A 14,582-nucleotide genomic window follows, 5' to 3' on the forward strand; every position below is an offset into this window, starting at 1 on the left:
GATTATGTATGTATGTAAGTTAATAATTGATTTTTAGGAAATGCGATATTTTAAAAATTTTTATCCTGGCAATATGATAAGTTTGTCTTATTTTAAAATTGTATTTGATGTTAAATTTTATTTATTTTTTTTAATCTGGTTTAATGACTTGGGTACTCTATCCGATTTATGTGTGGCATATTGTAAAATTTTTAAATTGAATGAATTTTCTTTTGTTTTAATATATTTTTTAACTATACAATAATATTGGCATCGTGAGAATAATACCGTAACATCTCTCAATAATTTAAAAGTTCCGAGTGAATTGAATTTGAAATTACGGTATTTTTATATGGGAAATTAATTAAAGACCAAAACATTTTGTTTTACTCGTATATTAGTAAGTATTAAAAATAAGATGAAATATTCCGGTGTTATATTCAATAAAAAAAAGAATAAATTTTATTTCAATAAATGTAAGAGTGCAATATTTTGAGTTATTGCAGTTTAAATCTTAATTTTTTTTCGTAAACGAAATTCGTGGGTATAAATCGAAAATTGTGTACTATTTGAATATAAAGTCGCAGTACTAAATTAAATTATTTTTTGAGTTTGGGTGTTATCGTAAAATATCCCGGTATTTGTATATAACAAGAACCCCACTGTAAAAAAAATGTGGAAAATTGAACTCAGAAAATTGAATTTTGAATAAAATCGATAATTTTTAATATTTTGTTATAAGTGATTTGGGGCAAAATATAGAAAAATATTTTACGATTTTAATTATACGCCTAGCTAAAAAATACTGCGGTATTATTCTCAAGGTGGAAATTTTGAAAATATAAAGACGAAATTATTCTGAGAGTTATATTTGAAAGGGAAAATTTAATAATTTAAAAACATTATTCACACTTGATGTACAATAGTGAATAATAGTGTTAAAGGTATAATTCTAGTGCAAATCGATCTGAAACGTAATTCCGTATATTGTATATAATTTTCAGTTATTTCACTATACACGGCAAGTCTTTTATTGAAAATTGAAAACTAATACGTTATTATAGTTAAGTTTATTAACTCTAAGTATTAAATAGCAAGTAGCAAGATTTCTCAATATTAATGATAAAAAATTATTCAACAAATAATTTTTATAATGTTATATGCAAATTTCCTTTAAGAGAAATTTTGAAATATTTTGCGTAAATCAAAAGATATTTTGAAGAAAGCGTGTCTACATATTCAAGAATAAATGGAATTATAGCCTCCATTTTTAACTGTGGTCTAAATGAAATAAAATAACGAATAAAATTGTATACATTTTATGTATAATATATGAGCTGCTCATGATAAAATTAGAAGTAATTAATATAAACAAATTAACACAGGGTATATACTTAAATGATTTATAGGATTTTATTCACGGTACATTAAATAGATATGTGTAGATATATGCAATGTAATTCAAAATATAATAAGAATAATATTCTGAATCAAAATTACACATAGATTTATGAATATTTATAAAATAATTTTAATTTTAAATTGTGCTATCATAATGGTGTAAGATCGTATAAAATTTTTAATCGGTAAAAATTATAGATTTTTAGCTAAGACTAGGCACATAAGTACATAGTAAATATGTAGTGTATGTAGTGAAATATTTTAAGAACAAATCTAAGAAAATAAAACCCTAAATAATTAAAATTTTAGAAGTAAAACGCAATTATTTTCTATTATATTTTAGGTTGCATGCGGAACATAATGAGAAAAACCAACAACAACATTGATTCTATTATAAATTTTGAATTGTATAAAATAAAAAGAGCTTGCCTTAGTTTGAAAAATGAATTTGTCTCTTTGTATATCAAAAATATGCCAGCAATATGATTAATGTAAGAATAATTTAATATTAATTTATTTTTATGCTAGTATTTTTAATGTTATATACGCATGTATAAATTTTTATAAATTTTTGTATAGATTTTTAGATTTTCAGTCATTTTTTTTTTTAATTATAGCTCCTATGCTTATTTTGTTTGTTAATTGTTTTTTTTTTTGTTTTTTGCTTTTGGAACACATTTAATTTACCTTAAAAATATTGTAAATTTTGAGTTTTTCTCTTTTTTATTTAAAATTTTGACATAGAAAAACAAAAGAGTTCAACAAGTTTCTTTTTTTTTTCACTGTAAAGTTTTATTAATTTCCTTGTATTAATTTTATTAATTAATTATTAAGTTTTTTGTTTTTGTAGTTTGGGAAAAATTTACAAATAATTTTATTAAATACATTACCTTCTATTTGAAATTTTTTTTTGAAATTCCGGAATGGCAATATTATTTTGTTTTTTTTTTTTTAGAAAAAAAAAAATTTTTATTAAAAATTTATGTTTAATATTAGCCTATATATATATTTTATTTAATTAAATTTTTAAGATTTTGGTTTTTAATTTTTAATTATATAATATATACCGTTTTGTATACTTGGTGAGATTTGATCTATATTTTGTTGTTTTCGTAATTAAAAATTAATTTTAATTAGAAAAGAAAAAAAAAAATTATACATTTTTCTCGGATTGTTTTAGAAATTGTTTTTTTTTTTTTTGTAAATATTTTATTAAATTTTTTCGAATTATTTATATTTTGGAATATTTATAAATTTTGTTTTTTTTTTATATATATTTTAACTTTTCTCTAAAATTGGTACAGTAAGTTGCGCTTTTTTTAATAATAAATTATTATTTAAATTCGTTTTGCATTTGCTATCATTATTATTATTATTATTAATTGTATCATCATTTAATTTATTATTACTATTTATCATATTTAATAAATAATATAATTTATTAATATTAGCACCATTATTATTATATATATATTTATTTATTGTTGTTCTTATAAATTTTATAATAATATAATTTTTAATTAAATTTTTTCTAAAACTTATTGATATTTTATTATTGTTATTAATACAATGATCATTATATTCATTATTATTAATATTATTATTATTATTATTATCATTATTATTAATATTCATATAAAATTCGTTTGTATTAATTAATTCATTTGATTTCTTTAAATAATTTTCATTTAATTTTAATTGATTAATTATTTTGATTGTAGTTGCATTATTTGTTGATGATATGTTGTAATTTGTGATGGCTGAAGATGCCATTGCTAATGTTGTTGCCAAAATAATTAATAGTAATAGTCTAGTTGAATGATTATTGAATGTTTTAAATCCACTGGCACCATTATAAGGATTATCTGATAATTTGTAATTTTTTTTTTTTTTTTGTTTTTGCCAAATTTTGTTGATTATGCACATACGCACGAACATTAAGTATATTAACCATTCGAATCAAAAATTTTGTAATTTTTTTTTTTTTTTTTTTTGGTTTTTGGTTGGTAAATTGTTATTTACATTTTAATTATTCATATATATATATATAGATATTTAAACGATTCCCATTATTTTTAATTGAAGTTTTATAATTTGAAAAAAAAAAAATAGAAATACATGAGATATAATGTTCAAATCAGCATAGTAAGGACGACATTAAATTGAGATAAATATATTGATGAAGAGAGAGAAAGAAAGAGAGAGAGAGAGAAATAAAGAAAATACATATTATATATTATAAATTAAAAGGGATCATTAAAAAATTTAATGAATTTTTTTATTTTCTTATATATATATAATAAATTTTTATTTATTTAAATATATAATTATGTATAAATAATTTAATTAAATGTATAGTTTTAAATGTAAAAATTTTAGTTTTTTTTGAAATATATATATGATTTATGTTTCTTTTATATAGAATGTATTTGAAATAATTTTGAAAGAATATTTTTTTTTGGAAAAATTGCTTTAGGAAATTGAGGGGGAAATATTAGTTAAACAACATAAAAAAAAAAATAATTTTTGCACATTTTGAATATAGTGATTTTGAATAATATGAAAGTGTATAACAGATTTTTATGTATATTTTTGTTAATAATAAATTTATTTATGATAATAAATATATAGTTGGTTTATAAAAATATGATAAAGATATTGAAAAATTATGAGCAAAAATTAATTAAAAAACAAAACAAATTTATTTTGAATAATGATTTTTGCTGATGATGCATATGTATAAATTATATATTATGTAATTTTGATATATGTATATTATGATATATTATAATAATTAATAATAAAGTGTTTTATTTTTTTTTTTTTACTATTTAAAAAATTAGTATTATAAGTTATATTAATTAGAGAAAAACAAAAAAAAAATTTTTTTTTAAAGTTGAAAACAAATTTTATATAATTTTAGAAAATTACACAAAAATTATTAACAAAACAAATATAACATATACATTTTTGTATAATGAAATTTTTTTTAAAGAAATTTAAAGTAAAAGTTATTGCAATACCGAAAATTTTCTAAAGTGAATTATGATTATTTAAAAAATGTAGATGCTCTAGACACATTCAAATAAAATTAGAAAAAAAAAATCATCTTAATTGCAGAATTAGTTTATTCTGACAAATTTATGGAAACTCTCCAATTCTTACTTAATTTCTTATCAAATATGCATTATTTTCCTGATAAAACAAATTGATTTTTAATTAAAGAAAATTTGGTGAATCTCATTAGATTCAAGAGATTTTCAAATATTAATTAAAATTTGGAAAAGCCATAGAACTATAATACATACAGTAAAAATCGATTATAATTAAATGTCGATTTATAGAGCACAAAAACGATAACACAATACTTTGATTCATATATAAAATGTATGAAAATAAAAACTGCTTACAATGCAGTTTTAACACAAAAATTAATTATTGCGAATGTTTTTACATCAGCGACATCTCTATTAATATGGAAATAACATAGAATATGAGCGACATCTGATTTTTTATTATACGTAGCTTAAAATTTTCGCTGTTTAAGAAAAGTTTTTATTATGACGAGTCCTTTAATATCATTTTCATTTAAATTTAATTTCCACTTTGATTTTGAATTGAAGAGTAAATAAATTAATAATATTGTAAAAATTGAGAAATAAATAATAATAAATTTTTTTCATTTTTTCCGATCTCTTGAGTGTACGCTCTAACCGATTTCTACTGTATATGCATCAATGTGATTAAATTATAGACTGATATTATAGGCATCACATACACTCATAATGTAGTTCCATTATTGTAGGAAATATTAAAATAATTAAAAATAAAATTTCTTCGCTTTTGCAATAACACTAATGAATATATATATGATTTAAAAATAATTTATTAACAATTATAACAATTAATTATTAGTACTAATATTATTTTAATTTAATTAATTTTTTGATTATCTGTATATAAGAATCCAATGATATTATTATGAAAAATTTTAAATAAATAATAAAATATATTAAATTATTCGATTGATTTTGCTTTAATTTTATTAAAATTTATTAAGTTTTATCTTTTATAAAATAAAACACAAAAAAAATGTTTAATGTAAAATGAACATTTATATATGTATATAGAACAAATATATAACATTAATTTTAAAATTAATACAATTATGTAACTATATATGATAATTTGTCAATTTCTTTGAGTTTCATATAAAAATAGGAATTCAATTTTCCAATCCAATTTAGAAATTTACAAATTTTATATAATTTATTTCAGTAATCATATGTGGCTCAATTAGAAACAAAAAGAATGAACAAATTATTCATCATCATTATTATGCATTGAAAATTCTAATGAAATTTAAATTTTTTGATAAATTTTTTATTTTATTTAAATGTGCATTATTCATAAATCATTATAAATAAAATTTTTTAATTAATTGTACATAAAATATGTATATATGAAAACATTTACGTACGTATATATAAGTTTAAGCTAAAACATTCTTTGTATACAAAAAAAAAAATAATTATAATTATAATATTGTACGTATAATTATGTAACATAACATTCTATAATATATATATATATATATAGATATAAAATCTACAAATTATAAAATTTTATTGAAATGAAAGTGAAATGAGTATAAAAGAAAAATAAAAAAGAATTCTTTCGTATTTAGAAAATGTTGAAGAATGTATAACAAATATTTAATATAAACGTATACGGTACAAAATAGACTTTAGATTAAAAGGCGACAGGATTAATAGGATTCTAGAAATTAATAGCTAGAAATTAATTTGCAATGAAACATAAAATTTAATCTCTTTTTTATGATTCATATATAGTTCTCTTAAAGTTGGATCTATAAAAATATAACCTGAAAATCAAAATTTTTAGAAGATTTTTGCAAGTAGAAATTATTTTAAATTCCAAAAAATCTCAAATCAGTCTCTTAAAACTCTTTGAAATCGATCAAATGGGAATATATTTGATGTTTAATTCAGAAACAAACAAATTATTCCAAAATCAAAAATAGAAATATTCATGACTTTAAATATCATTTCTGGTTCGTATAACTTTTATTAAATAATTTAAATAAAAAACAATATCAATTCATTTTTAAGAATCTAGATATGTGTTTTTTTTATGATATTCTCATACTAATCTTAAAATTCGAGTTGCTCTAATTTTTGGCAATGCACAAATTTACAATACAATTGTAATAGCCCTTGCATTTATTATAATTTTCTCCATTTAGTGACCCACATCGCATATCTCGAAACGGTCATAATAATTATAAGAGAAAATAAATTTGCCAATAAGACTTTTAAAAAATTTAAGTTATTATTAAAACAAAAAAAAATAAAATTTTATAAAATATCTAAAATATGTTATATAAATTATATCGAATATGATGAATACAAAATTTTGAAAAATAAAAATTTTATTTCTGAATTAGTTGTGATTAGATAGATAAATGCAATTAATAATAATTATAGTTTATATAAGTATAAAAATTTAAGATAAAATATTAAAAATGGAAACTACTTTATTAAGAATATAATAATACGAAAAATAAGATGAACAGGAAAACATAAAGTAACATTAAATAGAGAATACATGATATTTAAAAGTGTAGAATGCTATTAATGTGTAATTAAAGGGAAGAAACACATATAATGTGAATGTAAATAAAAATTTTGATAACACTACATCGAAAGGATTTAAAACAAAAACTAATTAATATTTGTGTGTTAGTTTTCAATTAATAAAATTTATTTATTTTAAGACCAAAATAAAAAAAAAAACATAATATTATTAATTGTATACAAAGTTTTGTATTTAATATAAAATATTAAATTAAAAATTATTTAAAATATTTAATATAAATATTGTTGAAAAAATGACTCTGCCATATTGTGCTATTTAAATTTATATTGTTGTAATGGGGTCGATTAACAATCGCTTATCCTTTTCGAAGTAGATATTTAAATGAAAATTATGTGACATTAAAAAAAAATTTATTGCTATTATGAGAAAATTAAACTATATTTATTGTTCTTTTTATTTACAGTTCCGTCTGAACAGAAATTTCTAAAAAGAAATTCTTGAAATAATTCGTTTTTTCTACCCAAAATTTTATTCGACAAAATAAAACTTTCGGAAATAAATTTAATATCCAAAAATACAATTATATCTCAGTTAATATATCGAATATTATATATTAGGCAGATTTTGAATCATATATGCCTCGAGAATTGCCATTATTTTGTAATTAATCAATTTAATTTTATTATTTATTTTCAATGAGATAATTAGATTTTAATTCTAAAATAGTTCAATTTAAAATTCTTATGTTAGAATTTATAATTAGAATTTTTAAAATTCTAATAAAAATTTGTTAGTTTGTATAGTTTGTAATTAATATTAGATAAGAAATTATGTAATATGCGCTAAATATTGTCACTAATTCAGTATAATAATTAATATAAGATCTAAAATTTGATTCAAGTTTAAGCAAATTTCCTGAATTGAATAATGTCGAATAGTGTTACAGAATATAAAAAAACTGTTATATTAATGTTATTAATATTAATATTATTTTGTATATATTATGTTATATTAGGAACAAAAATTAAAACAAAAAACAACAACAACAACAAAAAAAATGTAAAATTTTGGAAAATTTTTGTTTTTATTTCAATAAAGAAATTTTAAAGCATTACAAATTATTTTAATTTAAAAATTAATAATAAAATTTAAGTTTTTACTAATTTAAATAAAAAACTAATTATGTTTTATATAAAAGTTATAGCTTTAATTTATTTATTTTTTTTTTTTTTAAAAAAAAACTTGTATATTAATTTTACATGAAAAGTAAAAAATATTTATAAGTATTCAAAAAATATTATTTTATTCAATTTTCAAGGGAAGTTTAATTTTAATATTTTAAAAAAAAATTATTGTTACCAATTTGGAAAATATGGTCATTTCATTTATGTGTTGTGGATACAATTTGGAATTTAAAACTTTGAAAATCAATAGATCACACTAAAGGAAATATTAATTCAATGCAAATTTCTTCATATAATTGCACAGAACAGACCTCAAACTGAACTCGAACCAGTAACCTAACGCTTTCTATTAGGCGTCATCCATCAATTACTGATTATGTCATCTATCTGTTCTGCAGTTGTATGAAAACATTAATATTATTAGTGTATAATAGGCACAATACTTATTCATTTTAAAGAAAAAAACTATATTCTAAAAAACTGTATTCGAAATTCAGAAAATGATATTAAAGAAAAATTTTAACTTTTTAAGAGAAATAAATAATTTATAGAGAATTAAAAAATATAATATTCTTAAATTGAAATTGTTACTGACTAATAGGGGCAAAATATTTATTTAAAATATTTTTATTTGAATTCAAGTCCTTTTACATTTTAACATTTAACACACAAAGCTATAACTTTGACTAATTATTATTTTTATTTTTGAATGAAATAATATGAATCAACAATTACATAAAATTCATATGAAATAAAATAAAAAATTATTAATAAAAATTAAGAAATAAGAAAAATATTTAAAAAAAAAAAATAAAGATAAGAAATTATAAAATAATAAAATATAAAAAATAAATTTTGTAATTATACGTTTAAACATAAAATCTCTTTTATATTTTTTTATAATTTTTATTTAATTATAAATTATTATATGTATAATAGAGAAGGTGTATTACAATAAAATTATAATTTATTATTTATTTTAATTTCCTAACATATACAAATAAAAAATTACTTATTATATTTTACTTATACAAACCAAAAAAAAAAAATAGAAATAAACATAAAGAAGAAACAATAATTGACAATTATACAAAATACATACACACACAGATAATTTTAAATTCTCTTTTTTTTTCTCTTTTTCTTTTCTTTCTATGTATTATTTTTTAAATTAAAATGTAAAATTAAAAAAATATATATAGAATTATATTTTATGTATATATTGGATGTGTATTTAAAATTATATGATAAAAAAAAATGATGTTTAAAAATTAAAAATTCTATATTAAAAAAAAAAAAATTTAAAATTGAAATAAAAAAATGAGGTCTCTAAGTTTACTGGGATGTTGTCAACCGAAATGAATATACCTCATATTTTTTTTTTTTTATTGTTTATATTTTATTTTTTAATTATTACTTATTTTTTTTTTATTTATTTTTAAATTTTGTTGTTGATTTTTTTATACATTATTTTTAATTAAATAAAAAATTAATATTAAAAATATTTTTTTTAAAATCAAGAAATCTTGTGTTTGTTTTCTTTTAACATAATATTCTATATTATTTTAATTTATATTATTGAAATTATATTTTAAAATTATTTCGTTTTCATGTCGTTTGTGTTTAACACATTTTGTATAATATTAAATGATTTTCTTATTTAAAAAATTTTTTATACATTAATTAAAAAAAAATTATTTTTTACGAATTATTCTTATATGGTAATTAAAATATTTAAAATATTAAAAACGAAAGACTTATTATATTTATTAATAATTATTTATATTATTAATTTGAGAAAAACAAAAAAAAATTAAACAGAATTATTTAATTAAGTTTTGTCTTTATTTAAATATAATTATATTAAATATGTAAAATATATGAATTTTTTGTTTTTTTTTTTAATTAAAAATAAAAAAATTAATTAGATACTAAAATTTAAAAACTATATTGGTTGTTTATTTATTTTTTTTTTTTTATTTGAATAGAATAGAAATTGAATGTATATTCACAGTTTGTCCTTTTTCTTTTTTTTTAATTCGATTTTTTCAATTCGATTTTTTCAATTCGATTTTTTTAATTCGATTCTAGTTTTAAAATTAAAGAGAAACAAGAGTAATTTTTTTTTGTTTTTTATTTTTGTTTCTCATTTGTAAACGAAAATATTTACTGGGATTTTGAAATGGTTTTTTGAGTGTAAATTTTGAGCAAAATTAATTTTTATTGGTTTGGAAATTTTGACCTATAATTTAGAAATTTTGAATTTTTAAGAGTTTTGAAAGAAAATTAAGAAATATTATTTTCTTTTATATTATTTTGAATATGTTTAAGAATAATATTAACCAAAAGCAATGAGTATAAATTAGTTGAACAAGAATCAATTAATTGATTTTATTTGAATTAATATATATTTAGAAATTGAAAATTTTTTAATAATTATTCGAGTAGTTAATTTTAATTTTTATTCAATTTGTACATTGAAAAACAAGTGTTGGGAATATTACGATTTTTAATGCCGAATTTGAATTTTTAGTTTTCCACTGAGTGGATTTTTAGTTTTGCACTGAGTGGATTTTTAGTTTTGCACTGAGTGGATTTTTAGTTTTGCACTGAGTTTTTAAAAGAGCATAACCAAGTGCATTTTTGGCAAAATAACGTTTTGAAAAAGCATTTTGAAATTTTTGAAAAAAAAAGTTCTTAAGGTTTCATTTTCACAGACAGGTTTCATTGTGTGATATACATAGATATTGTGTCACATGTATTTTATTCAACAATTGCAAATTAAATAATCTTTGCTTTTTTAATTGAGCTCCTTTAAATTAATCCAAATTTTTGAAATTTGGTATAAAATGACATTGTATTTTTTTTAATCTAGCTGAATTTACTCGATTAAATATCCCAACATTGTTGAATTCAAAAGAATCTAATCTTTAATGTTTTTTTTTTTTCATTTTTTTTGATGTAAAATATACTCATTATTTTATCGATTATTACACTCATTTTTATATATTATCGATTAAATATTGATTTCGATGCATTATTAATAAAAATTAAAATTTATTTATTTTATTAATTTTGTAAATTGGAATTTAATTTAAATTTGATTCTATATAGATTTTTTTTCTTTTTTGCAAAAAAAATCGATTAAAATTATTTTGGAAAATATTAATAAAACCTATTAATAAAATATCGTTGTTTCTAAATTGATCCTAGCTCATATTTGATAATTTGCGATAATGATTGAAAAAATATTTATATAGTATCGCCTTTAATAAAATTTTTTTTTTTATATTTTATTTATTTTTCATTAATTTTTTTCTCTATGTTTTAAGTTAAGTGTATGAATTTTTTAAATAAAATTATATATAATAATGTAAAATATAATTTGTGCATAATATGTGTATATTGAATTAATAAAATTAAAAAAATAAAAAAGGTATATTGAGTAAAAGATGCGCTTATTATCTTTAAATTTTATATTGAAATTTTGAGTTAAAAAAATTATTAATTTTTTTTTAAATGAGAGTAGATATTTGAAAAGTAAGCATTTCTTTTTCTTGGTATTCATGAAAATTTTACCGAATCAAAAAATTATCTATTTTTATTTAAGAAAATATTAAATTTTTTGTTCTATTAAAAATCATAACATTTTATGGAATATTAAATAAATTTTTTAATATTTTAATTACTTTTATATTTTTCTCAAATCTCAAATTGTGTAGCTCAATTACAAGAAAGATAATCTTAAAAATTTGAAAAATTTTTTAAATGAAATTTTATCATATTTTATGCATATTAAATACCTAAAAGTATGCAATAATTATAACATTATTTGGGTTATTGTATACTGTATAGAATTATACTGAAAAATTAATTACAAATGAGTAGGTTTATACATAATTAATTTGAATGCATTAAAATTACACTCAAATATATTGAAATTTTGCTGAACAGCAGAAATAATTCTTTGATGGGCGGTAGTAGGAGTATAAGTCAATTTTTTGCAAAAACCTGATAAGTACACCAATGTAATCTAGAGCTCAAAATACATCGTCTATCAAAAACTCATAGCGCTACGAAACTTACAAACCTTTGAAACAAATGCATTTAAATATATTGTTCAAAGCAAAAGTGAACAATTTTATTAAGTTTTTTTGCTCTAGTGAAAAATTGATATTTTTGACTTATACTCCTACTACCGCCCATCAAAGAATTGTAGTTGTAAATGTAAAATTAAATTATCAAAATGATTATCGTATATACTCGAATATTTCTCACTATACAATATACAGAATTTATTTGTTGAAATATAAAATAGAACAATATAAAATATTTAAATAGAAAAAGCACAAAAGTACAAAATTAAAATAATAAAAATTTTAATTTTAAAATATTTCATTATTTTATTTGAATGCATTAATATTGTAGTATGTATTGAAAATAATAAGAAAAAAAAATATTCTATGTGTACAATATAAAGACTTTTGTCGTGTTTGTGTAAAATGATTTTGAAAATGCTATTACATTTAATTTCTTCCCCATAATATTTTATGAATTTCAAAAACAACAAAAAAAAAATGTAAATTAATAATAATTTTTAATAATATTTTTTATTATTAAATTTTAATTAAAATTAAAAATAGTGAATTTTTTAGTTATTTTTCTTTTTTTTTTGTTTTTTCAGACACATATCTATTACATATTATTATAATAAGTATAAAAAAGAAAAGAAGAAACGAACGAGCACATTTACAATTTACATAAATATATTTTAATCGAGCATTACATACGTACATACATACATACATACAATAATAACATACACATAGTAATAATTATAGTAAATAATGAATAAAAAAAAAAAAATAAAGGCGATAGCTATTAAGTTTTCATGTATTGATAATTAAAAAAAAAAAAAAAATTCGCACTACAATTGCTTAATTTACGATCATTTTTTACGATAATTGAAAATAATATTATTTTAAATAATAATCTGCAATTTTTGTTAGAATTTTGAACAAATTGATTTTTTGTTTAAAATTCAAATTAAATTTTAGTAGTAGTAGGCATTATAATTACGAGCCTAAATTTATGCAATATTTTAATTTTTTATATTAAAAATGTTTTAAACAAAATTTTTAATAATTTCATTTAAATTTTAATATTAATATTAAAATTAAATAATTTTTATTTTTAAATTTAAAATTTCACAGCTAACATTAAATTTGAATTGAAAGTTTGAGCTTGGAATCGCAAATAGCTCGAAAAAATAGCGATTTTATAGCGAATTTTTTTTTTTTTTTTAATTAATTTAATAATTTTATTTAAGATGTTTTCTTTTGTTTATTGTGAATTAAAATCTTGTTTTATTTTTGTAATGTTTAATAAAATTAAAAAAAAAAAAAACAAAATAAAAACTAATAATTTTGAAAAGTTAAAAAAAAAAAAAATTAATAAAATAAAATAAAAAATTATTGAAATAAAGAATAATAGCTTGTAAATAATGTAGATGTAATTGTTGTTGTCAATATAGTAGTTATTATCATGATAATAGTAGTAGTAGTAGTAGTGGTAGAAGTAAATATCTGATTAGCGGCCGAAACAAAACCAGATGTATACAAAAATTTTCTAAAATTTGCAGTATCAGATTCATCGAACTCACCTCGTGCTGTTTTCATATATAGGCTTGCTGGTGTTGAAAAACCAATTGCATTATGTGCTCTCAATTCAATACGATAATATGTGTTCCCGCTTAATTGTGACATTTCAAATGTTGTTGTTTCAATGACATCACGTGATCTACAATCTTGTTCATTTTCATTCCATGTACCACTAATTTTTTGACCCTGTTTTTAATTAACATTATTTTTATAAAGAAGAGAGAGAAAGAGGGAGAATAAAAAATTAAAAATAAAATTAATGATAATTAAGAAAATATTTATTAATGTTTAATATTTTGTATTTTAAAAATTTCTAATCATTATTTTATTTAGATTTTAATGTTATATATAGTACATAGTGTGTTTTTTTAAATTATTATATAACAGTATAATTTAGAAGAAATTAACACTCAACACGTTTAAATATAATTAAAATTTGAATTGCATACTTTTATGTAGAATAAATCACATTTAATACTAAAATTTGTTATTTACTACGGGAGTTGGTATTTAATTTCAAAAAAATATGAAAATCTGATTTAAAAATCGTATATGAGTTTGTGAACAAAAATGTACAAGGTGACGAAAATGTAGGTGTCTGGAATCGTAGAAAATGGGAAATGGTTTTTTTTAAAACTTTCTCATAAAATTTTTTCACACTATATTTATATAATTTGTTTCGCCTATAATTTTGATCTAAAATGTTGCAGTCTACATAAAGCTTAAAATGCAAACATAT

At 18.3% G+C, this 14,582-nt stretch overlaps 1 protein-coding gene across 1 annotated transcript in view; it reads right to left on the reverse strand.

Moving 5' to 3' along the window:
• Positions 1 to 14,582, reverse strand: part of LOC129611468 (fasciclin-2) — a 56,058-nt gene that overhangs the window by 16,334 nt on the left and 25,142 nt on the right. Inside the window, exon 8 of the mRNA XM_055524644.1 lies at positions 13,846 to 14,029. Within this exon, the coding sequence (XP_055380619.1) occupies positions 13,846 to 14,029 (184 nt within the window). The remainder of the gene's footprint in view (positions 1 to 13,845; positions 14,030 to 14,582) is intronic.

Source organism: Condylostylus longicornis, unplaced genomic scaffold (assembly GCF_029603195.1).
Source record: "Condylostylus longicornis isolate FDR11 unplaced genomic scaffold, ASM2960319v2 ptg000049l, whole genome shotgun sequence".
NCBI lineage: Eukaryota > Metazoa > Arthropoda > Insecta > Diptera > Dolichopodidae > Condylostylus > Condylostylus longicornis.